The sequence below is a fragment of the Haplochromis burtoni genome, unplaced genomic scaffold (genome assembly GCF_018398535.1).
Source record: "Haplochromis burtoni strain Fernald_Lab_line unplaced genomic scaffold, NCSU_Asbu1 Contig_12, whole genome shotgun sequence".
Taxonomy (NCBI): Eukaryota; Metazoa; Chordata; class Actinopteri; order Cichliformes; family Cichlidae; genus Haplochromis; species Haplochromis burtoni.
Genome location: NW_024582373.1, coordinates 2,927,734 through 2,954,070, shown reverse-complemented (window position 1 = coordinate 2,954,070; position 26,337 = coordinate 2,927,734). Strand labels below are relative to the sequence as shown.

Genomic DNA, 26,337 nt, shown 5'->3' with positions numbered 1-26,337 from the left:
CGTCGATTAATCAAGCGCATCAGTTTCACGAGGTTTAGCTCCAAAGTTGCGTGTGCCATAAATGTCCGTGGACGGATGCTTGTGTAGGCAGAGGCGCTGTCCACGGTACTGCATTCAGCCCCTCCCCGGTAGACATCACGAAGAGACACGTGATACTCTCTGTCTGTGGCTCCTGACAGTCGCTGGATAAGCTCAACAGGGAAACCAGATTGCACCTTCTCTTCCACAAAGATAACTGGATTTTCGCCCCGCGCTTCTCCCCACTAACCACATCGTGGGTTTGATTTTTTTTTTTTTTTTGTAGTTCTGTTGTGTTTTTATTAGCAGAAAATACATTTGGAGGACTGAATATTTAAGGTAATTTTTAAACCTGTGAGATTTTTTTTTAGGAGTTAGAGTGAAAGTGGACCCGTCTTTCTCGCTCTCTCTCCTAACCCCCCCCACCCCCCCTCTCTCTCTCCGCTCTCTCTCTCTCTCTCTCTGTCTCTCTGGCTGATGCTGCGATTCACTTGAAAGCAGATCTTGATGTGAAGGTTTCGCTAAAGAGGATTTGGAGCATTGGATTTCAAAGAGACAAAATATGGACAGTGCTGGTTTAAAGGAGCTCAGTCCGCGGCGCCTTGCATGAAATCGCGTTTCTTCTCTTGTGACAACTATTAAGGGTCCCGTAGAAGTAAAGGTGCACGCGCAAAGGTAATAACAGCGCCTCATATTGTTTACCGAAGAATTGTTGTAGTTGTGAGCGACTCGATAAAAATGCCGCATGGACATAAAATAACACACTTATTATAGTGAGCCCGTTGCAGCTGCCGTACATGGCAAATGTCAGGATATGGGGCATGTTATTGATGAGATGATGACGGCGAAAAGGCAAAATATATCAGTTCAGACGAGGATTATGCTATCTAATAGTTTAAGCATGATCATTAACACGCCGTACTGATCTTCATCACAGTTTCAGTCTATTGATAAGATGCTCCAGTCTGTGGAAAGTGCAGGCAAGTAAATCAGATCTACAGCGGTGCAGCGGTTAGAGTGCAGTGGTTAGAGTGTCTTTTCCCCCCTTCATCTTCTTTACTTGAAATGCAAACTAATTGCGGACCTTTAGAATCGACTAACTATTTTTGTTTTCGTTTTATTGCATTATTCTGCTCCTTTTGGTATTTGAAGGAAAAGCGGGATCTGGCTCAAACTCCGTGTGAAAAATAGGGACAAAGCACATAGTATGAAGAGCATTTTCTGGGTTCTGACTGAGACCCAGTGGAAGCCCGGCTGGTATGACTTACACAGACCGACCATTGTGCATCAAATGACGCACTTTTTCCTCTTGTTAGGGCTTCAAATGAGAACTGGACAGGGGGAGCCTATATCGGAATGCTGCTGATAAAACGATTGCAGAAGTTTTAACGCGTACAAGCAAAAGTAATACTCTCATTAAGAGAAAGAAAAAACGACGTAGGGCAGTTATTTTCTTATTTGCGTGACCGAGATTTTCTTTATAATTTGTTTTATTAATGCCGACCGCTGGGCGTGATTTCTTTCTATTTTTTTTTTCTTTAGATCACAAATTATAATTTACTCGTATTTCTTTTTCTCTTTAGATTGCGTGACTATTTCATTATGAAAGGACTGCATTTTAACGAGAATATTACAGATATTGTTTTCCTACTTGGTCATTAAGATCAAATAATGTGTCTATTCTCTGATATTGTCAAGAGCTGCCGTTTGCTTCCTGGAAAGCCCTAGTGATCTTAATCTAATGACATAGCTTGTGTTTGTTGTAACAAAGGCCTCACTGGATATAAGTCCCTGACTAGCTGTGCTTTTTGCCTTATCACAGCATTAATACTGGTTTTTGATTAAGGCTTTGACCAAAGTGGATTTAGACATGGATACGGTGAAATACTGATGCTACATTAAATTTGCTTTTCTTTTGCAGAGAGCTTTGAGTCTGGGGACTGCCTTGACAGACAGACTGCTTCTTTTGCTGAGCTTATCAGCCAACGTGGCTCCATATGGCATTTTTTTCTCTTTGCTACAGAGAATGCAGGGTGAAAAGCCCTGAGCAAGGCTTCCAGTTACCCGCCAAAGAATGTTGGCATGAACATGAAGATTAAAGCTGCCATTTCAACTCAAGTGAAACCGTGCACACACTAACTGGCACCAGAAGGGACTGTTCCGTAATTACATAAATCAGACCGAGTGTGCCCAGTGGATATTTGAATCTCTGTCCCTTTGCTCTAAATAACCATGGCAGAGAGGACCTTTAAACAGTTCAAACTATTTTGGCGACAACAGTGAGAGGTTTGGCCAGTGGCCTGGACTGTATGAGGTAATGGTGTTTGCTCCAGGATACAAGTGTTGGCCAAGCCTGTTGATATGCAAACATATTAGAGTTGTAGCATTTAATCTTTTGTCTTACAATGCATCAGTTTACACTTGTATGTCCATGTAGACAGTCAGTTACATGCCAGTCTACTATCTCACAGTCAACCCAGCTTATTTTTTTCCCCTTAAGCTAAAGTCCTTATAAGTACATTGAATTCTGTAAGTCCTAACTTCAGCCCACATAATTTGAAATCAAACAATGATTTCACCAAAGCCACATGTTGCCCATATTATATGGGTTGGGCTGCTCATTTGTTGCTTTGTAGAAATAGGCACTTGTCTAGAATTTACAGGTGCTGAGGGTCAGTGGGCTAGATTTCCAGTGTGGAATGCATGTTGCGAAAGTGAAATGAGCTTCAACATGAAAACAAGGAGTTCCCATGGGCTGCTAGTTTACTTTGATGATGAGGGATTTTGTGACTTTCTAGAGCTCCTCATACTGAATGGTAAACTCAGCCTTCGATTCTCCATCTTCTGTGCGGAGCCTGCGACTGTTATATCTGACACAGCGGTCAATGACAGCCAATGGCACACAGTCACTATAAGGAGAAACTTTAAGAACACTACCCTAATGGTGGACAATGAGATAAAGTGGGTGGAGGTGAAGTCTAAAAGACGGGATATGACTGTTTTCAGCCATTTGTTTGTTGGTGGAATACCACCGGAATTACGATCTGTTGCACTACGTCTGACATCGGCTGCGGTCAAGGATCAGCTGCCTTTTACTGGATGGATAACAGACATAAAGGTCAACAACACGGAGTCTGTAATGATTAACAGTGAGGGTGTCTTAAATGACCTCTGTGGTACAGCCAACATGTGTCTAAATGGAGGAGTCTGCAGTTTAATTAACAACGAGCCAACGTGCGACTGTTCTCGGACAGGCTTCCAAGGAAAGGACTGCAGTGAAGGTAAGGCTTTGATTTAATCTGAATCATACATTCAGTACAAAGTGTCCAGTGTAGCCTTTACAGTCAACAGGAAGTTATTCATAATTTGGCTGTTTCAATTACTATCCTCCATAAAATTACGCATTCCCTTCCTCTATTTGGCTAAAGCCATATGTTTTCCTTAGTCGTATGATGTGTGCCATTGATCTGCAATACAGCTGTTTGGAAAGACTGAATCTCCTGCTAGGCCTCATTAGCAAAACATTCTGGTGTTCTTCATCCCCAAAGGTGTCTGCCATTCTTATCAAATAGGTCTTTAGGGATTGGTTGACCTATGAAAGATCTCCAATGACATACTTTTCAAATGGAAGAGCAGGGGTAATCATCTATGTGCCTGACTGAGTAAACAGGAATGACATCATTGAATGCATACAGTATAAATCTTTCCAGTGATGAGAGTATATTCGATCTAGTATCTAATCATTGTATCCATATGATTTTTTTGAGAAAACACAAAATAAAATTGCAAATGTAAAATAACTGAATTATGACCTTTAGCAGAACCATGTGCAAAATGTATTTAATAATACTAACTGCTAAAATACAGCAGGATAATGAAGGTGAATAAAAAAGGTTTTGAGAACGTGCAAACTGATAGACAAAGAGAACACAGGGTTCTTTGAGGTAGCGAGAATACTATCACTCTGTCTAGTCTGTAAGGAAAACGTATGAGTGTTCAGAGTATTTAGTGCAATGCTACCCTCAGGTTGGCAGCTTATTGTGATGCTGAGGGGGAGGATGCTTGCTGGTCAGTCAATGGGGGAGGGATTTTAACTGTTTTTAATGTTATTCGTCATGCTCAGTTAAATACAGATGAATCTGAACCTATTTTAACCTATTTTAAATACGGTAATGACACTCACGTCTAATTTACAGTAGATTTCATAAGATCATGTATCTTTATTCAGGCACATAAATCTTTTATTAACAATGAGCTTATTAAGGCACTACTGGAAAACTTACTACTGCCACATAAGATATTCTCATCAAATTGCAAACATAACATCTTCATATAGCACCATGCTTTGTGAACAATGTTTTATTTTTCCCTTTAATCGGGTCTTGTAGATGTTGTAGATGGTGTTAATTAAACAAGAAGTAGTACAGCCTTTCACTAACCACATGCACCGACACATTGAATAATTGCTGTAGTTCACTAACAGGCATTTAAGTGTAAATGTTATTTAGTCTACTTTAAATCCATGACAAGTAGTGTTGGCTGTGTTGCTGTGCTGCAGAAAGAAAATACAAATAGATCCACAATTAGAATGCGACAGTGAATATCTTGAAATATGTCATTATTGTTCCATTTTCTGCTTCTTTCAGAGCAGACTACAGTCTATAATCAAAATTCTTTGATTGTAACAGTGTCATTATGTATTGCTGTAATTTTAATTATTTTTTTTTTTTTTGCAGTATTGTAAATTACATTTCAGTACATAGATAGATTTTTTTTTTTTATTTAAAAATGAATCCAAAAGAAGTATCTATTCAGGGAATCTCTCATTTGGGTTTATTAATGTGTCTTTGACCATTTTTCTTACTACTGCGCCAAAAAGAGCTGTGAATTCAAAATAGCTTTATTATTTCAGTTTCCCTAAGCTGACGAAAAGCTAGCGATTGTGTGCAGCCATATTTTTTTTCTCATTTCATGCTGGATGCAGCCTGACAAAAGGCCCGTCTTGGGGAAAGCTGGGATTCTTTTATACAAAATGCATGGGCACTGATTAAATCTTAACGTTATTATCTTATCACAGGATACAACTCTTTAACAAAAAAAGTAATACATTAGCAAATTAGAAATTACATTCATAAATTTAGTTTAGCCTTGATACTATCTCTGAAGTTCAAATTTATTGGTATTTATTGGAAGAGTTGATTTATAAAACTCCCAACACACAACATTTGTATGGCTAATGTATAATTTGCCAGATTTTTGGAATTTTGGGACTTGGAAGTTCTATACATGGAGACTTCAAATGCAGTATTTTAGAATCCCTGCAAAACAAATCATTAAATATCTTTAAAAACAAAAACAATGGTTTATATAAATTAAAAATGATGATGAACCCACTTCATTCTACCTTAAGGATTCATTCGTAATCTAACATTCCTTGATCTATGTGGTTAATTTACAGATTCATATTCCAGTGTTTAGGGATTAAATAATTACTTTAAAACTGTGTTTGATAATTTTATACAATACATCTATATTTTCTTTGTGTGTGTGTGTGTGTGTGTGTGTGTGAGTGAGTGTGTGTGTGTGTAAGTGTCTCATTAGTCGAGAATTCGGAGGAAGAGATTTTAATATGCACAGCAGGGTGGCTACTGGTGTTAATAGTTTTATACACATGCAATAGCTACTTGTTTGTGTTGTTTATTTTTATATGAGCTGCATGAGCAATGAGCAGCCATTATCGAAAGATGTTTGTGTATTAAGTATATCGCAGCAGTAGCAATCAGAGTGATTATAGTGACAAGTTGAAAGCTTCCTAATAATGAAAAATCCTTTAAAAATATGTTGTACATACAGCCATACAGGGGCTTTGATGGGGTGAAAATAGTCTAGTAAGTGTGTCTGTATCTTAGGGGGAAAATATCTAAAGGAAAAATAAAAGGTGAAAGCAAAAACTCTTTGATTTGATAGATGGCTACTAATTTTCTAATTTTAATTGCAGAGCAGGGATAATAACAAATAAATTATTAAATTCACGAGTTGTCCTGAATGGAGAATTTGCTATTCCCTTCAATGTAATCCCTTTGAGCAGCTAATTCTGACCACTTGCTTGTACATCTCCGAGTCATGCTTGACCTCGCTCACTGTGTCAAAGTTGCAACACTGAAAAGTACATTTAATTTTAGGGAGAAAGAAGCAGATGTTTGAGCCAAAAGTTCTCCCTGAGATGTGTCAGCGTGCTGCAGCATAATCTAGGCAGTTATAGGCAGTCCTACCTTGGGTAGCAAATTTACAGCAAACAACGAAACTGACAATTGTCTTTCAGTGGTCCTGACTTGATTCTCCTTTTGAGGACTTGGTGACTGAAGTCTTTTCCTTTGAAGACTGTCTTTATTTTATTCTGGATAATAACTTGTCACCAGTGATGTTGGATACTGTTTGTTTGATATTTGCTCTCATTCATAGTTTGAGGTTCATGGTGAAATTGCAAATATACACTAACAAGCCCTTCCAGCAAGTGCTCTAAGCCAGAGCACTGGAAGCAGTGCATCATTGCACAAGGAGACAACCTTGAAGGGGATGGCAGAGTATCACATTTGCTTTTTATAGGCAATGTCTCAAAACTTTATAACCCACAGTGTATATTCGTGCTGCAAGTTACTGAACTGAAGCCCTGAAGCTACAAGCACACACCGTTTATTACAAAGTATAGTTTATAATTTTATGATTATAACAATGACTTTAAAAGGGTTTTTTCAAGAGCAGATGCACAACATCATCAGGTAAATATATTGTCTATAGTGAATCCATTGATCTGGTACTATATAGTGGTGGCAACATCGAGGGTTACATGGAAGCCAGATACCAAGCCAGCCAGCCCATGGTTACTCCACCAATCTTACCTTAATGGCACGATTAGATCTCAGTCACACAGGGCTTGAGACCAGTTGATGTGAGTTAATAAGTGGTTTTTGGAGGTTGCTAGCTGTTTCTGGATGAAATTGGTTGCAAAGAGAGTGCTACACCAAAAACCTCCTTGCGGTTGCTGTGATCACCCATTATTTGGATGTAAGATGCCGACTTATCTGCAAATACTCTGCATTTACTCCTTGAACAGTAGTAAAACTTGAGACAGTGTGAGGCAAACGAATCCATTGTCCTCTGTGCAAGCTGCTAGCGACTACAGAAGCCTGCTACTAGCCAAAGCAGTCACAGGGAGGTTTTTGTCGAGGCAGTTAATGCTCGTGACTATCAACAGCCTTCAGTGAACACTTGCCAAAAGTCAGTGGAATACACATTTTCCCTAGCAACAGGTGGTTACCATGTGGTCTAGTTCTGCATAAATATGGTTTTAACAATCATTTCTTAGTGATTGTCAGTAACCACCTGCATCCAGTCAGGGAATACACATTTTTGCCTTGTGACCAGTGGTTGCCAGATGGTCGCCAATTGGTTTTTAAGTCTCTGTGAATGGGGTTTTGTATAAATATATATAGAATGCTTTAATATACCTACTCATAAGCATTTAATGATTTTAATTAGTGCTAGATTGATTAAATCTGTGAAATTTGAAGGACTCTGGGGTTTTGCAGGTCTATAAACAACAAATAATTTCATAAAACAAACAATACTTATTTGGACTTCTTACAAAGCACATTTAAGCAATAAATATTTAAATAGTGAAAACACATCATTATAATAATAATTTAGGTAGTATTGATGGAAATAGATGCAAGGTCCACATTTTATCTAACGCCGCCTTGTCCCTATGCAGACTTTGTCACAGGTACATCCTTTCATAGAGAAAACCTCTGAAAACCCTCAAGGCAAACCTCTACCATCACCATGACCGGCTGTCAAGCACTCCAGAATGGGATTGGAACACTTGGATTTCTCCTGATGCCTTTAATGGCTAATCTGCATTTAACTAACACAATTTCTAGTTATGCTGGCAAAAATTTACCACACACTTTATAATGACTCATTCTGCAGATCTAGCCTCGGTATTCATTTAGAGTTATGTTTCTGGCTAACCATCAAATAGAAGAAATTGTTCTGTTTTATGTTCACTGGTTACTTTGTTTTCTGTTTGCTGCTGAGCAAGTACTGGGTTCAGCATAGCTTTTATACCAGTTCCCTGCAGCTGTTGAGAGCCAAAGTGAGTAAAACTGACTTAAAACATTAAAGTTGTGGTCTGCGGACCATATGGGCTTGGCTAGTAACTATATGTGAGGTCATCATTTTAAATTATTTTTTTTAATTTATGCATTATTGTTTCATTTTAAATATCAAAATTAGATTAGGCCAGCTATAATACTATATAAATAATGACAGATTATTCAGTCTCAAGAAGCTCTAAAGTAAAATAACTGACTTCTACATTTCCCTCGCATATGAGTTCAAGAGCTAAAAATGTTAGCTTTTGATGTATCACATCAAGAGGAAAAAACTCAACAAAATCCCACAAAACAAGCAAACAAACAAAATCTCCCTTTACCTAAAGTCTAAATATCAGGTTTGCCTGAAAAAAAGGATTATTTGACATTTACTATCTGATAGCTAAACTACTGTTGGTCCATGCTGACCTCATTTTATATTAACTGTAAGCACACTTACATATAACACTTGATAATGCTAACTGCAGTGAAAAATGACTGTAGTGCTTCAGGTTTAACTCCTACTATCAACTGCGCTGAAACTCTATGAACTTGTGTTACTTAAGTCCCTCTGAAATAAAGAATGCTGCACTGTACCTTTGCAGGATAGTATGTTTTGTGGCAAGTACAGAGAATGTTTCCCAGCCATATTAAACACACATGCTTTCTTTCTTGCTTCCTCACCATTCTGAGTTTTCGTGAGGAGGTAAGTCAAAACCACAGCAGAAAATGTGTGCAAGATTTTTATTTATTTATTTATTTAGTTTTTAAATCACACCAGAGATTTAAAATATTTTTTGAAGCTAGTGTTCTACTGTACCAAAAACACTTCTGGGAAAAAAAATCCACACACACAGAAATAAAAGTGCATATACTAACATATCGAAATTCGTTCTTAAAGCTTCTGCAAATTTACCTATTGTGCATACATGGATTTAACTATAAAGTACATTGAAGTTTAAAATTTACCCTTCCATTAAATAATCTAAAAGCTGTTGTATTACTTTGATCAGATGAAAGGATTATAGGATTTGCCACCGGACCTGTCAACTCTCCTCTGTCCAACCACAAGTGTGCACATAACTCTCTCTCTCCTGCTCTCTTTCTCCTCGGTCTCTCTCTCTCCAATTCACACACTTACAAATGCACACACGCACACAAACACAAATCCCTTTGATCGGTTGAAACAATTATTTAAATGCACTTTTCGATGGTCAGTATGCCCTTTTTGTTTCTCATTAAAGAAATAACATAGATGCATTGCATAGCTCCATATTTTATCCTGATAAAATGGAATCATGTTGTTTATCTCATCGTACATTAACCAACCATAAATCTCCCCTGGTACAAAAAAAAAAGAAAGAAAAAAAGTAGGGCAGACCCCAAGTAAGACTGCACAGCATTTTGTTTGTCACTTTGTGTATTATGTAATTTAAAAGATAAGTCACATTATCCGGGTACAGTGAATAACTGTGATTGCCTTGCACTATCATATTGTGATTTTAGCTGATAGCATTGCTTCTAGGCTTCTAGGTGAAAATATAGTTAGACATCCTTGAAACTAATGTCACTTATAGGACAAACAGTCACAAAACATAAGCACATTTATTAAGCTTCTATTACAGGATGGCGCAGTACCAAAAATGACTGTAGCCTACAGTAACTGAAATAATGTCAAACCTGTTTTGACTTTTGAACAATCATCAACTGTGACGGTTTTAATTCACCAAAACAAGAGTGTCAAAACAGATTTGTGCATTACTGATTCATTACAGAAGGAAAGTACTGCAACACAACACACGCAGGAGATACACTATTCACATGCTCATTTAGGTAGATGCACAATATGTTTTGCTTGCTTGTTTTTTTTTTATCCATGTCACACTCTTTGTAGCTCTTTTTTTACCTTAAAATTGAATCCTGGTTATTAGTATTTCAGTTTCCAGGTTCATCCCCAAGATATAACTTGGATAGACATGGCAGTGGCAGTGAAACCTTTCCTGGCAATCTTCCCACAGGTAATAGTGTGATCCCAGTCTGTCTGCAGCCACTGAAAATAGCTCAACGTTACTTGTGTTTATAATACTGTACCACCTCTAATGAACTGTCTGTGCTGATCTGGAAAGTTTAATTATCAACATAATGTCTAATTAAAATTAGTTTCCTTCAGTCGATTGAATCACAGGTTAATTTATATGAAATGCATATTTGTGCATTATTTGAACCTTTTTTTAATAAAAAAAAAATGACACTGGTTCTGGGACTAGATCTGTCTTATGCTCGTTTATGCCATATTATTGTCTACTAAAATATCCAAGAAAGATTTCAGATGTGTGGCTCTATCCCGTGGTTACACCAGAGGTTGTGTTTTGCATAACATATGACAGTTGTGACTATCACCTGCTGTAACGTCACTGGGAATAAGCTCTTGTGGTGCATGTGAATGTCTACAGTCGAGATTCTTGCCCGAGACTTTAGAACAGTTTGTGTTTGTTATTGCAGTCCTAATGTAATTACAGTGTTTGCTTTGGTTGATTGCACTGGTGAATAATGCATCGATATGGCACAGCCATTTGCAGAGGGTTGACCCATTCAGCAGAGAAGCAGCAGCAGCAGTTGTGTCTTTGGCAAAGAGACAAAGACAATGAGTTTTATCAACAACTTTTTACCCTTTAATTAGGTTTGGATGTATAGGCACCTTGGATTGGTGATAAACACAATGTAAGCTACTAAAGAGTTGGTCTGGTCTGTCATTGAGTCTATACTACTTGAAGACGGATAGGCTTCTGTGTTTTGGTGCTGAGCAATATTTTAGTGCAAAATCTGGCTGCCCTCTATGCCAGGCCCACTGTGGCAGCAGGTAGGGCAGCTTTTTAACACTATCTATTTGCTTCTGGATGAGGAACTCAATAAATTCACAGTGAAGTTTCTGTTTGTTTTACGCTTTGGCTTTTCGCCTAAAGCCCGTACTGCATACTTTGAGCCAAGTTGTATCCTCTTGAAAAAAATTAACATTTTGAAAGCAACAGTGGAGTGGAGAAGTCCATATGGCAATAATGGGTAACTTGATTGAAAACTAGCATGTTATTGAGTATTTAACAATAATGCAAAGGTACACTGCACAATAAATCAATGAGACCAGAAGATTGTAGTGGTAGAAAATGCAAATGTGCAAATTATGATTAAAGACTTGGTGATACCTTCATTGTTTTTGGGCATGTCCAGACAGAGTTCAGTTCAATATACTTGTTTACACAATACTGGCTTAATATGGCAAATATCTTCATTTGACATCAGTTTTGATCAGCTTTAAACAACAACAGCGATTCATTCACATCTATGCGCAGATAGGTGAGTATGAGAATTTATGACGAGCCATATAAAAATACTTTTAAATGCAAATGGAAAAATATAAGTAAGCAAATATAATGTATTCAAAAAGAAGCTTGCGTTTGAGACTAGAAAAGCAGCACTATCATTTGATCAGTTGATTTATATTAATGGCCCCAATGTGAAAATGCGGTTTAAGAATTCAGCAGCTTTTCTCATGTTCACATTTAATATAGATTTCATAGGAAGATGAATTTGTAATTTGAGTGATCACTCCCTTTCGGGCATGTCTGTCATTGCTTAAAAAAACAACAACAACAAAAAAACCCAACATGTGACTGTACTGTATCTCTGAAAGTGTCATTTTGTCTAGAGGCCTCCTGCAGCTTCACTCAGACAAAAGCAGATTAATAGTATACTGCTGTCTCTGACTCCAAAGACAGATATCGGGATCAAAAGATTAGAGGGATTTTCCCGTAGGATTTTTGCCTTGTTTAAATACATTTGCTCCTGACTGTCAAAGGGTGTTTGTGAAATTCGTTGACACCAAACTCCTCCTTTAACGGGATTCATCCTACAGCACAAATAAACACATTCAAATTTCCATGTCACACACACAGACACCCACACATGCAAACTTGTGTTTAACTGAGCTACACCACATGTTTCTTACAGGAGCATATTAAGCTGGCATATGGAAGTTACAGTATATAAAATGCATAACATATTGCTGTTCTGTTGACATGCAATCACTACCCTGATTATGCAATATTATCTCATATGTGTATGAGATCTTGCAGATATGAGGTGTTCCACACACATATATTTTTTTCCTTATTTTCACCACTGGAGACCTTTTAATACCTTGTGTAAAAATATATTTCAGTTTCCATAATACAATTCATAGCATTTTCTATATAGTCTGGATGACTTGAGCACCCTCAAACAGATATAGAACCAAAAGGGTACTTCTGCCTCTCCCGAGGCCATATACCCTGTCCCACGGTTTTAAAATAAGTGAGCCGAGACAGACAGACAGAGAGAGGCAAAACTGATCACATATCTCTGCCTTGGTTCTCACCTTCATGCAGGAATAAAACTGCTTAGAAGCAAAACTCTTTAGATTCCAGACTGTAGATGATATTTTCACTTTGAACATAATTTACCTTTGATGCTGCTGGTTGGGTGTCGTCAGTCACGAGCGGCGGCTGAAATGCTAAAAACAAGGCAAAAGTGCTGCGCCGTAATTTGAAATCCATCACTCCGGCGATAGAGGGAAGACAAATCAGTTTTCAGGGAGAGTTTTCATCACTTCCCAAAAGAGAGTAAAGGTTGCACAAATGAACCCATCTTTATGGTAATCCAGTCTACATCATGTGTAGAAGTTCAAGAGGCAGTCTGCATAATGTTTAAAACGTCTTCTTGAGTCCAAAAAACAAACAAACAAAATGTAATATGAACTACAAATTAAAGAAAAATGGGATTCAAATTGTAACTCAGTCAGAACAGATCACTGGTTTACACTTTCGCTTCGTGACATTTTTGTATAGTTTTGTCTTTTTTTGCCACTTATAATGGAAAAGGATGTAGCTTAATGTTAACAGTACTAAGAGCTTAGCTGTGGTTAATGCTCAGTGCACTTTATTAATGTTTTTTTTTTCTAACTTTAGCTTAAGAGCCACTCTTCAGATAGGGATTTGCCACACGTCAACAGTGGCAGCTGCGGCAACTAGTTTCTTTAAGCAACTGCTGTGCACATTTTCTTAGAACAGATGCGTAGTGAGCGTTGGCATATCTTGCTTCAGCATGAAGCTATGAGACCTGTCGCAATAAGTTACAAATATGCTGAGCCTATATACATACAAACTTGAAGTTTACATTAATTTCTTAATTCCTCTGCTTGGACTAATACTCCTGCATCAAAAAAAAAAAAGATTGACTCTACATCTGTAATACTATCCTAGATATCTTCTACCCTGGGATTAAGGTTATTAGAATTCTGTATAAGCTTTTCTGATTATCCTCTTGGATCATTCCAGTTCACAAGATGTAAAAGAATTGAGAGACCCCTGAGCACATCTGCTCGCACAATCCTCTCTTTTCGTCTATCTCTTTGGAAATATCTGAGTTGGACTATATTATCCACCTGCCATCTGCCTGAAGTAAATATGCAGCTAGGCACAATACATCACAATTTGATTGATTAGGTTCTTTTCAAAATGTTACCATTTCAGAAAATATTCCTCCTCACTGTCTTACAAAGGGTTTGATAACAACACCATCACCCCTCTTGTATCAGCCCAGTAAAAAATATGGTACATCCAGCAGCTACTTAGATTATAGGTCAAACACTGGAATTAGGTTAGCCTGGCTGTATCCAGTGGCACCAAAATCTGTCTGCTTTTATATTTTAAGCTCCTAAAGTTTGTCCGATGTATTTGTGGTCTCTTGTGCCTCCTTCAAGTGCCGTGTACGTTCCCTGACTGTAAGAAGGTGTTATATGACATACTGCAGAGAAGGCATGTCTTAAATGGTACCAAACACTGACAACAAAGTGTAAAATAAAGTGTAAATATAATATGTCTTAAAAGTGTGAAAATATAAGTCCAATGTGGGAATCAAAATCTAACCTCTTAGGCAAAGGTTAATGTCACTCCTGCCAACTTTTGCCTTCAAAGATATCAGTGAATTAACAGATTATATTTTTTGGCTATTTTGAGTTAAAGGGTTAAATTTAACCTATTCTGGTCTCTGCCTGTGTTGAGGTGCCCAGTGTCAGCGGGGCGATACAATAAAAAGGTAATATGAACAGATCCTTGCCTGGAAAGCATGTGTCTTGTGAGCATCTGAGATAGTGAAGATATGAATTAGCAACAGCAGAAATATCCACAGCTGTGGGCGCTATCAATTTCCATCAGAGTAGCTGGTCACTCTGCCCGTTTCCTCTCTCTCCACACTTACTGTTGCTTGAGAAGGATAATGGGGTAGAGGGTAAGCCGTGTAATGCCACTAACACTCCTCTGGTAGAAAGATGCATTAGGCTTGGCTATGCTACTAAGAGATGAGCCTTCACTTGCATTCATTATTCTTGATTTGGTCTAAATTGTAATTTAACAACAAATTGATCCTGTGGTAGTGCTGACCTTTGCTGCAAGGCTTTTACATTTTCCCTTAAAATGCCTGCGTGACGAGGGATTTTAGAACAGCCTTCCTGCTACTATTTTTCAAATTGACAACTGCGCATTGGGCCGGGAATGGATTTGGTGTGTTTTGTTCTCTGTTATTGGATGTGTAGTGATGACATTTAGAGACGAATTTAGGGAGATTTCATAGTTTTTCGTGTTATGTATTGAATGCATCGAAGCATTTGAGCAATTTTACACATTCACTTTACTAGTCAAGAGAAGTATTAGTCAACTAAAACAGTTGTATAATATGTTCTGAGGCTCTGGAAGGAGATCTGAAAAGAAAAATAAATAAATAAAACTCCCTATTCTACTCTTAAATATTTATCATACACTTGTTTTGGATATGGAAAATGTGAAAGAAGTAGAGTTGTCACAGTACTAGAATTTTAAACTCGATATTGATACCCAAGAAAAATACTCAATAATCATTTTCAATATTATGTGGGGAAAAACAATATTTACGTTATCTAAGCTAGTGCTGTGCCTCTAGGGCATAGGTGTCAAACTCTGGCCCGCGGGCCAAATTTGGCCCGCAGCCTAATTACATTTGGCCCGCGAAGCCATACCAAATTACTATTAGAGCTGGCCTACTGGTATTATACAGCTAATATATATATTGTTTAGTATTAAGCTTTGCTTGTTCCATATTCAGTTGTTCAGCAAAACGTGTTTGAGTCCATAAGAAAAGATTCATTTTTATATCTGGAGGAAGATTTTTTTTTCAATAACTATTAATGTTAGCCCACGACTTTGTTCCAGTTTTGAAATTTGGCCCACTGTGTATTTGAGTTTGACACCCCTGCTCTAGGGGGACTTGGCACCATGTTTTTAACTAGAGTACGTAAGCTAGGCTGTCACTGTTTCTGTCTAGTTGCTGGTACACATTTCTCTGCTTCTTGTCTGGGACTTTAAAAGAAATGTAACACTTTTTAGACACAAATAGCTGTGTTATCCTGTTAAATTAATGTTGGGCATTATTAAGATGGGCCGGACTCACTTGCTGCCTGACATTTGGTGCCTAGCTCCCATTTTAGCGTTTTAGTCATAGCTGCTAGCAGCTTCCTTAATAATAACAGATGGCGCTATAGGAAAACCTTTAAAAGTTAAACAGCTACTGTTAAAGTTTGGGCAGGTCAGGTTAACATTTGTGATAACTGTTTAATACTAATTAATTTCTTAATTATTAATTAATTATTCCTTATAAACTCTTGTTTAGCGCTAACTAGTGAGGGCGAGGCTGTGTGTGTGTGTGTGTGCGTGTGTCTGCCTGTCTGCAGAGTTGTGGGAATTTTTGTGTCAACAGGAGGAGGCAAAGATGGCACTGTTGGTATCAATACTATTGCAAATGAGAATAATACTACAGTAATTTTTTAATATCGATGGGTATCTCTGTATAGATTTTGACAACCCTAGAGAGAAAAGGCTGTTTATGTAGCACTACAATAAATGGGAACTGTGGGAGCTCAGACTCAAAGGTCTGTGAACTACCTGAAGAGGTACTCAGGAAAATCCTATTCAGTCCAAATGGCATCTCTCAAGAATAGCAGATAGTGAACAGAAACATGTCTTTATTTGTGGTCATGCCCCATCGTAACTTCCAATGTTGGCAGTCAGTGAGTGAGCTCTGGGATTGACACTTTTCACTCTTCTTGTACTGAGTAGCCAACATGCTGAACTTTAGACTGTTGCAGTTTACTGGCATGACAGTTGATAGTTCATAATTTTTATATATAATATTTTTGAGCAGTTGTTTAAAAAAAAAAAAGCAAACATTTGACAGTTAAAGTTCTCTGTGTCTTTGTTAAATGATGTACAAATACCCACAGAATTTCCAGCTATGAGACTTTTTCAGTTTCAGGTTTTCCACAGTGAATATTTGCTGCTGACCTACTTTTTCAAAGCAAAACTGGCACGATAAACTACTTCTTTTTGTGGATATGTAAAATGGAACTGAACGGCTTCATTATGAAATCTTGCGTTCTTAATAATTCATCTTACTGAACTTTATTTAACAAATTACTTTATTTAATCACGCTGATGGTATACTTTAGATATTTTACATAATGCTCTTATTTTAGTGACTCTGTCACATCATAACTGACCGCTCTACCCAGTACGCCCAATATTGCGAGACAGAACTATGTTACATAAATAATGACTGCATGAAATATAAATGCAGAGCACTGTGGTGTCATAAAGCAACAGTATTCTGACTTTCACATTTTATTTAGCTGTGATTTCGCATAGTCTTTAAGACAATTTAGGGCAAATAATATTATTTATTTTCCTGCTGTGGATCATGGTAACAGCAGACTAAATACAGACAAGGAGGTATGTGGGGGTTGTCAGCATAAGAGCGAGGGCATGCAGTTGAACCTTTACTCAGCCTTCACAGTCATGTCTTAATAAGCAGGATCTAGCACTACGATAATGGTTGTTGATTATTATGTCTTTGCAAAGCAGAGGAAAGACACAAAACACAAATATTTGACCAATATCCTGAATGCCTTTGTAAATTTCTATGTATTTTGCTTAGCAAGCCAAAGGGATTCCTTAATCATCCTTAACGAGTCCTTAATCATACGTGCAATCTAAAAAACTCAAAGACAGAAAACATTAAAATGCTGTTTTTCAAAAATATAGTATCCATTTAACAGGTGCACTTCATACAAAGCTAAAACACTGCAATGCTGATGACTGTAAGCACAGATGACAAAAAGCTGATTCAGGCAGACATGATCTTATAAAATTGTCAAATGGCAGAGAAAATGAATTATATCTATTGCTGGATGCTGGGTCTAGTGAATGTGACACATGGTCCTTTATGTGAAGTGCATTGTCACTGAGATCCTGCCAAGACTACTCAGCCAACTGCATCCAGACACACTGTAGAGACACGAGTGCCTTAATGACATTTTGTACAGCTAGATGACGGCACCTTGTGCGTTGAAACAGTGGACAGAGCATTGTTCGTTTTCCTTTCTATATGTCTCACTTTATATTTAATCAGCTGTCACAGTTTTGAGTTCACAGTCAGGAGGGTAAGGATTCTGTAAAGGGTCAGAATAATGTCTGCAGGAGGCAACGAGAAGAAGAAAATCAATTTATAGATTTATGTCCAATCCTTGTTGCTGTTATCCTCCAGATGTTTTATTCAGTGAGGCATTAACTTGAATAGTAATGTAATTATTTTCCATGAGCCATACACCATGTGCATGATCAACAGCGTAAGACCATCAGCGATGGAGATCGTATGATAGACAGTTGAGTGCATTTTGGTGTAGTGTTACCAGCACAATAGCACTGGGATCACTTTGTCAAGGGGATTAAATGGATTTACGTCTCTGGATTAGAATGTAACCAGCTGGGTACATTTGTGAAAGAAAGTTTGCGTGTGTGTTTGTGTGTGTGTGTCAGAGAGAGGCAAAACATGGCATGTTTTAATGGTTTCTGTCAGCTAATACTGAAGTTAAAGGAAAACTTCTTTTCTACTAAGCACCTTAAGAAACACTGGACCCCCCTTCATGCTTACTAAAGGTTTGATTCATTAACTTTGCTCAAACCTTTGGACCAAATTTGCTATGAATAGCTGTTAGACTTGCTCCCAGTATTCAAATCCAGATGTGGTTTAGAATTACATGAGGATAACGTGCTCACATCAGATTTAATATAAGAATATGAAATGCATGTCTCTCAAGCTTTACTTGTGCAATAGCTATTAATAATTATTTCTCGAAATCATTTCTTAATTTGATTGTGAACATCATCATTAGAGGAAGGGAATCACTATAATAGTGTTAATTGTGCAGTAACCCCACAGGCTGCACAATCTTTCACAAGCTATCAAATAAGCAGTCCTCCTGCATAGATCACTCACCGAATTTAAATGTAATACAACAAAGACTGCTATCACTGTATTGCACACCGCAGTGAGTCAATTATTAGTTACCTGTTAGTTATTGTGGCAAAATGTTTCAGTCAATGTTGGTCTTTGGGGTCTTGACATCAGCCAGTGTTCTTGTTTCTTTCACTTTTCTCATGCAGCTTCATGCTTGCCTTGTCAGAATGCTTTTTTTCCAGCAGCCTGCTTCTCATTTTCAAGCAACGTTTTTTGTCAACATACTGCATGCGTGTATATTTTTTAAAGATCGGCTCTTTTCACAGAGGCCACTGTGACATGTCAGCGGAGTAAACACAGATGTAATTGATAAAACGATGGCCCCATTTAGTGCGCCTCAGCCATTTGTTTGAGCTCTGGCCCATCTGGTTGGAACCGGTCCATAATTAATTTGATTAATTACACCTGTGTTTAGCCTGCGACGGTCCGATCAAAAAGGCCCCTCTGAAAATGGCCTATAGAATCTCATTTATCTAAATGTCCTGTATTTTCTTAAATTTGGAAAGCTTTATCCACATCTGGCTACATTTTAAACAAAATTAAACCATTGTAAGGCAAATGCACAGTTCAGTACTGAAGGACAAGGATAAATGAGGCTCTAGTATGAGTTATACATATTATCAAAAATATTTCAAATTCCATCAAATGAAATCAATCTAAATTTTTACCAAAACTGATGTGGTCGTATTATACAACGAGTGAAGTGTTTAATTGTGATAATTTGGATTGATTTTGTGTGCATGGTGTCTGATTTGGAATGGGAACCAGTGGTGATGGTAAGTTTCGGTCAAAATAAATCTGGGCAAGAAACCATATTAAAGAGGTAGGAGTTTATTTAGCAGCGGTCCCTATTTGGTCGCATGGTTATTGTAAATGGATTGATCACACAACCATGTTTCTTTGTCTTCTATATATATATATACATTGCATGTTGGTGTTTTCATGATTTTTGGTTAATTTTTTTAATCCAAAGTTAAAAGTCTAATAACTGTGTTCTCATCACATTTATTTATTTTCTATATTTATTTATTAGATCCTTTTGTATCTGTCTGGTGTTACATTTTAATGATCAAATATTAAATACTATTGCTATGTATCAGTGATGAATAGTACTGCTGACTGATTATATATTATTATTCTTTTCATAGGAAATGTGTGGGTCCTTACGCATCCTTATGTGATTATTTTTGCATGTTTCCAGTCAAATCATTTTGTTAAACTCATTTATTTCCTTGCTGTTAGCATGTTTTCTGCACTTGTTTGCTATTAGTTTGCTAGCATATACTTCTTCACCTATATCTTTCATTTGAGACCAATTTCACATGTCAGTTTTGGGGTTTTTTGTTTTGTTTTTTTCACTTCCACAAAACTCACATTGTTTGCCAAAAATTAGTGTTAGGAGAATTTCATCCGGGAGGCAATCTCCTTTTGTATTGCCCGTATGTGGTCACTGGTCATTGCCTTCACTACTGTGACCAATTCACCTGAATAAGTGACACGAGACTCCACTGCCGGTTCGGAAACCTCAGAGGCATTGCTTTACCGCAGCCGGCTCAATTTATTTAGGTTATTTTCTGTTGCAGCGTATTTCATCACATGCACCGGCTTTTCAGTCAAGAAAAACAAACTAGATTTCACTGAGCTGCTGGAGTAAATAGTTGTTGATACAAAAAGTTGCAGTTCATTATTTTAAAAAAACGTCAAATAAAAAAAGTAAAGATTTAACAAGCTTAACAGAACACTATGAAACCGCCTCAAGTTTCAATATAATGGACTTGCTTGATAGAATTAAATTCTTTGAAGTCGTTTCAAATGTTCAAAAGTTCACTCAGAGCTCTGTCCTGTATTCCAGGTCAATGCACGGACAAAAACACGTGTACGTGCTTTAGCGTTTCCTCTGCAGGGGTTACAATAGGTCACTTGCATGTGATGTTTAATGCCTTGCATGGTGATGACATGCAATGGCCAGTACTAGTCTGCATGCTGCTTAATGAATATCTTCCTCTTTTTCTCTTTGCCTGTCTGTGCTTCCAGAAGACAACTATAATGAAGGTGGGTATTGTAATTGAAACCGGTTCTATTTTTTTCTAACACATTGTTATGGCTAAGGCTTCTCAGTGTTTTATAAGGGTAACAGTATCGCTGTTACTGGAGTGGTAAGTCTGATTAATTAAATTTTCTCTGTTATTTCTGGGTATTCAAACAATACTCGAACATCACCATAGCCTTCACAGCCAAGACATTTAAAAATGTATATTAAACGGATCTAAGGGCGTTAAAGGGTCAGTAAAATATCTTATTTAAATGGGTACAAGCACTGATATTAGCATGTCCATTTATTACTCATATCACAGTGATTCTTTTTGCACGAGATTGCAAAGATTAGATTTTTTTATATGTAGTTTTGGAGAATGGGATTGCATATCCTTTTTAGTTGAAGACCTACCCAGAGGGTTAACTGTGAATACTTGTACAGCAATTCTGTGCCTGCTTTGATTGCCTCATTTAATCAATAGTCTACTTTAGGACCATGTGAACCAGATCTGATACTAGTACGGGCTAGTAGCACCAAATTATTACTCTAAGAAACACTGACAAAAGAAAGATTGAAGCAATTATTGAGCGCAATATTGGCTAAAAAAATGTTTTTTAATAAATTCATTAAAGATGCACATTTAACAAAGTAAATGCAGATTTTTGTTGACTGAAATCTTTGTTCGTGGTTATCACAACTCAAAATTTATTTGGTTGAATTTTGTTGGTAAGTATATTGTAATAAAAAGGAAAAGGGCATCTTAATTTATTCCATGCAGACTTTTAACACAATGACAGCTTCCTTTTTATTAAGCAAGGCTGGTCATGTTGTTTGTATTGAGATTAATTTTAAAATGAGTATTTGAGATGTGAAGCTGAAAGGCTAAGCAGAACACACGATTTATAACAGAAAACTGCGTCAGAAGACATCTTCATCTTTTTTACCCGTATGATTTTGTTTGAATATGAATCAAATATTAGCTGAACGCAGGTCTATATTTGAATAGCGATTGCTCTTTAAGGGTGGTAGGCGGAATGATGATCTTAGAGCACAAAGATCAGCCTGAATTTAAATTTCTGAATTATATCTAGTAAGTGGATGATGATGATGCATTGCAACCTGCTTCGGTTGACCAAATGCTCATCTTGCTGACCCTGTCTATGCATCCTCCTATTTCTCTCCTTCCCACTTTTTCCCTATCCACACTCCTCAAGTAACACAGACATCTGCACTGAAAGAGATGCCTGCGTGTCAGTGTCACACAGCTTCCCATGATCCCTTGTTCTCTGCTGACTGTGCTCTTGTTTTCCTTTAAGGTCTGGCACACCTGATGATGGGCGACCAAGGTATGAGCTCTGTTCCTTTTTCCAGCGATTCCCCCATTTGTCCCTCTTGCTCCCATTGTGCTCAGAAGTGTGTGTGCGTGCCTGTAACTCTTATTTAACATCCAGGCTTGAAGCTTCAGATATGGGCTGTCAATTCACTTATACTGACTGACCTGGCTAATTTTCACTCTCTCAGTGACTTTTTTTTTTCCTCCCCATCTTTTCAAGCTCATTTAGCTTTCTATTCACGACTCTGCTGTGTCGCCATTTGTTTCCATCTTTCTTTCTTTTTAATTATTCTAATTTACTTCATGTTCTTTTGTTTACTGGGAATGTGGTTAGAGTAACGAGACACTTCCATCAGCATCATTTGAATGTAATGCATGGTGGTGGTAAATGGCTTACTGAAATTTTAAGCTAATCTTCATCTGTCCTCGCTCCTGTAATGCATGTAGCGATTGTCTGCACAGAGTCTGTCCATTCTGTTTTTGTGATCCTGCACATTTTTATTATGTAGCACAGATAGAATGAGAAGTTTTGGTTTTATCTTTCATCATTATTCCCATTACAGTTACACATTTCCTCTCTTCTGATTGCACATATTTGTAGTCATCAAGCCTCTTGCTCCTGTCCTCTGTCCTTTTCCGACGTGACCATGACACTTATTCGTGTCTCCTCTCCTTTTGTTCTCCCTTTTTGTCTGGAATATGCTTTCTTCATGGACATTTCATCAAATTTCATAGGTAAAAGTAAAGGTACTACCCTTTTAATTCTGAGTTTTCATTGAACTAAGCTAGCCATGTTTGTGACATTATATACTCATGCTGAATGAAGTATATAAAGTCATTGGCATTTTTGAAACTTGCTTTTTCAACCATTAATGAAAGCTTTTCAAGGTAGGTGCCACTTTCGCTTCGTGTTCACACTTTTAAGCTGCGCCATTTGTTCCTTTCTGCTTGTGCATGGGGATCATAAACAAGTCTCACATGGGCATATGAACACACTAGTTTCTGTCGTAGTTCCAGTACACCACCACCACCACTGGGGTAACTACAAGCTTTCTGTTCAAATCATGATTTTTGGGGTTGTGGGTGAGGCTTGATCATAGTGTTGTGGGCCTCCCATCCTGGCTGTGATCCTCACCTCTTCTCCCTGTGGGGTAAGTGGACTTCTGATCTTTCCCATTTGACTCTCCTCCTCAGGGCAGAGAGGGGAAGCTTGGCTTCTAAGGTCCCTACTGAGCATTCAAGGTAAAACTTTGATTCTTTCAAGTTGAAGTAAAGCTGGAAGCTATATAAGTCCTCTTCAGCTTACATCAGTGTAATGCAGTTTAATGTTTGCTAATTAGAAAATAATGTTTAATAATACTTTATAACTCAATTGAAACATAATAAAGACTGATTTTGGCAATCAGTCTTTCCTTTTGCATTCTGAAAATACATTTTTTCTTGCTTTTGCTTGACCTTTGTCTTAAAATTGACTGTGTCATTCGTTCTGATTGTAGAAATTCCTTGCAAATTAGTTTGGAACATTTTTGTTTCTTAAGACCAAATAGAAAAATATCATGATAATGCTGTCTCTTATCATGTACTTGTGAAGCATCATCTAAACAGGTAAGTCTTCCAAGTGACCTTTAGACGCACAGTGTGAGGAATTATGTTGTTGGATTTTGTGCCATCAAATGCCATGCTACTAAAGCTGCAGTGCTATTTGTGACCAAACACACATACACACACAAACACACCATGTTCTTATTACAAGGAAAGATATTGCATTGGCTTAAATTAAATTTGTGGACAATTACCTTAAGCCAAACCACAATCCCCACTTGCCTTAACTTAACCTTCAACTAAGTCGTCATAATAAAATCTATAGATTATGTTATGGAGACTAGACGCACATACCCACACAAATAAAACCCACTGTCCATTCTAAATACAGACATTGATTTTTCCATCCGCTAAGGTAAGTCTTTGTGTTTTATTTTCGGTTTTGAAGATGGATGCATACAAATTTGACATACATGCAACATATATTCACTACATTTTTTGTTAATAATAAATCTAGCTCTGTAGGTGACTTCAAAACATTTTTCTAAAATTATGCAAAAGAAAATTGCATCATGTGCATGTACATATAAGGAATTGCGTATGTAGAAGGTTAGTCGATTGCACAAAAATAAAACCCTTTGAATTGTGTATAGTGTACAGTATGAGGCTTCTGATGCTTTGGTTTTATTACACTGTACCACACGCTCAGCTTGGACGTGGCAGAAGGAAAGCCACGGGGAGAGATTGAGATAATGCTGATGAGGCACAAATCTGCCATACGTGGAACACTGCTTCTAATTTGGGCCATGGTTAGCTGTCCCCCGTGTTGTACAGTGTGAAACATAGTCAATCCTTTTACATGCTGTGTGGTAAATCTAAGAACGAGCACAGAGCGACAGTGCATTCACTGTCTGCCATAAGCTTGTGAGAATATTGGGCATTATGTTGTCCCTCCCACCCCTTCCTCCCAAGGTGCTGCTGTGTCATGTTAACTGCTTTATACCCTGTTTCATGGGTAGCCTTTTGAGAATGGGCTTGTGAATGTGCACTGCTTTCAGCTGGTACACTGCCACCGGATTCCTGAAACCTTGTTTCCATCTAGCTCTAGCGAGCGGGGCATGCCGTAGGATAAGTCATAATACCACTGACCTACAAATCACCAGGGTATTTAATTGCACTCATCACAATAAACTGCCATGTGCAGCTTAAGAGAAACTGCAGGCTGTGCAGACAGGCTTACAGGTACAACTGTGCTATTTCTAAATTAGTATACTTCTAATGTAATTGCTTTCAGTTTCTGAACATGGAAATGTCTCTTCTCATTGTAGTGTTCACACGCCACAGGTTTTCTGTAAAGTGAGAAAGCGAATCCCTCTGGTAGCTGCCTTGTACATATTGTGCTACATTTTAAATGTCAAATTAAATGGATATTTAAAATACTCTACTATATTACAGAAGCCTGACTCACCCAGACTTTTAACTGAGTGTCATAGACGTGTAAAGATGACACATTTCTTCAAATAGTAACTTTTGGAGTCACCTCATAGTGTTTTGTTTGATACATGTGAGGTGACTTATAAGATGAATATCAAATTATCAAAAGTGATAATTTCACAGCAATTACAGGAGTTAAGAGTGTAGATATGATTCATGTCCTCACCCAGTGAAGTTGGCCATTGCTTGGTGGTATTAATAGCAACGACTTTAGAGTTGAACAAAGATTTGCAAGTGTTTTGGATAAATGCTGTGAATCATAAATGGAACAAAGCCACACGAGGCAGAAAAAACTCAAGACAGAGATTTCGCATGTCAAAACCAACATAAATGCTAGAGAGGTGCATTAGCTAAATTCAATTCTAGTATCCCATCTAATCTCGCAATCTAGGAACATTTGATAAAAGAATATCTGTATTATTATCAGTATTTTCCAGTAATAGATATAGCTTAAAAGTAGCATATAGTGCTATAAGAGTGTGTTCAGGTCAATAAAAACGGTGCCTCAATTTTTCTGTTTAATTTAACCATCCATTTATTTTAACGCAAGTGCTTATTTAGAGTTATTATTGAGAGTTTGACAGTTTCTATAGCTGCAAATGCTGTAAGAGCCTATTATCAAATATGAAGAGGTCAAAGCTTGCATTCGTATGAGGGTATCCATGCTGTGTTTGTGTAAATGGAGAGTGCACAAGAAAACTCTGTTTAAGGTGGACTTGGGAATGGCGTGCATGTAATTTACAGACCCCAGCATCGCTATGCTCCCTCAATGCCAGCTGTGTTTGGGAATTATTTAATTACCAAATGCATAAAATCCTAAAACGAACGTTTTGAGTGTAGGAGCGCATTTCAAAAGCACGTGTGTATGAACGAGAGACATCAGTACTGAAAAGAGAAGTTGGGACTCTGAGACAAACTGATGTGTACTTGGGTGTGGATCGTTGAGGACACCGCGAGCGCAGGCCAGTGAAAAATTGGACAAAAATGCCCAAAGTCGGAAACATGATACAAATTACAGCTAGTATATGCAAAATTATTATTTAATTATTTTTTTTATTGTGAAATTTGTCAGAAGCTTCAATAAACCCTCCAGTTTAAAGAAGTTGAATCTTCTAGGAATTAATTCATTATTTAGGCTTTACAGGGTTAAGAAATTCGTTTGTAGCATCAATCTCACATCTCAAACTCAACTCATTTTTTAATAATCTTTAGCCATCATAATAAAATGTTTTGTAATGGATTTTGAAATCCTTCGTTGCCTAACCATGGCTGTCATTTTTACTTCTGGCATCACAATGGCCAGTGTAGCAGCATGTGAAAACAAGGCGGACGAGTGGAATATGTTT

The 26,337-nt window shown here is 37.5% G+C and overlaps 1 protein-coding gene across 1 annotated transcript in view; it reads left to right on the top strand.

The window, feature by feature from the left end:
• The first annotated feature begins 486 nt into the window (after positions 1-486).
• The window catches only part of LOC102302586 (neurexin-1a), a 264,767-nt gene continuing 238,916 nt past the window's right edge, over positions 487-26,337 (top strand). Inside the window, exons 1-5 of the mRNA XM_042214402.1 lie at positions 487-693; positions 1,940-3,299; positions 20,622-20,639; positions 21,939-21,968; positions 22,691-22,702. Of these exons, the coding sequence (XP_042070336.1) occupies positions 2,588-3,299; positions 20,622-20,639; positions 21,939-21,968; positions 22,691-22,702 (772 nt within the window). The 5' untranslated portion in view covers positions 487-693; positions 1,940-2,587. The remainder of the gene's footprint in view (positions 694-1,939; positions 3,300-20,621; positions 20,640-21,938; positions 21,969-22,690; positions 22,703-26,337) is intronic.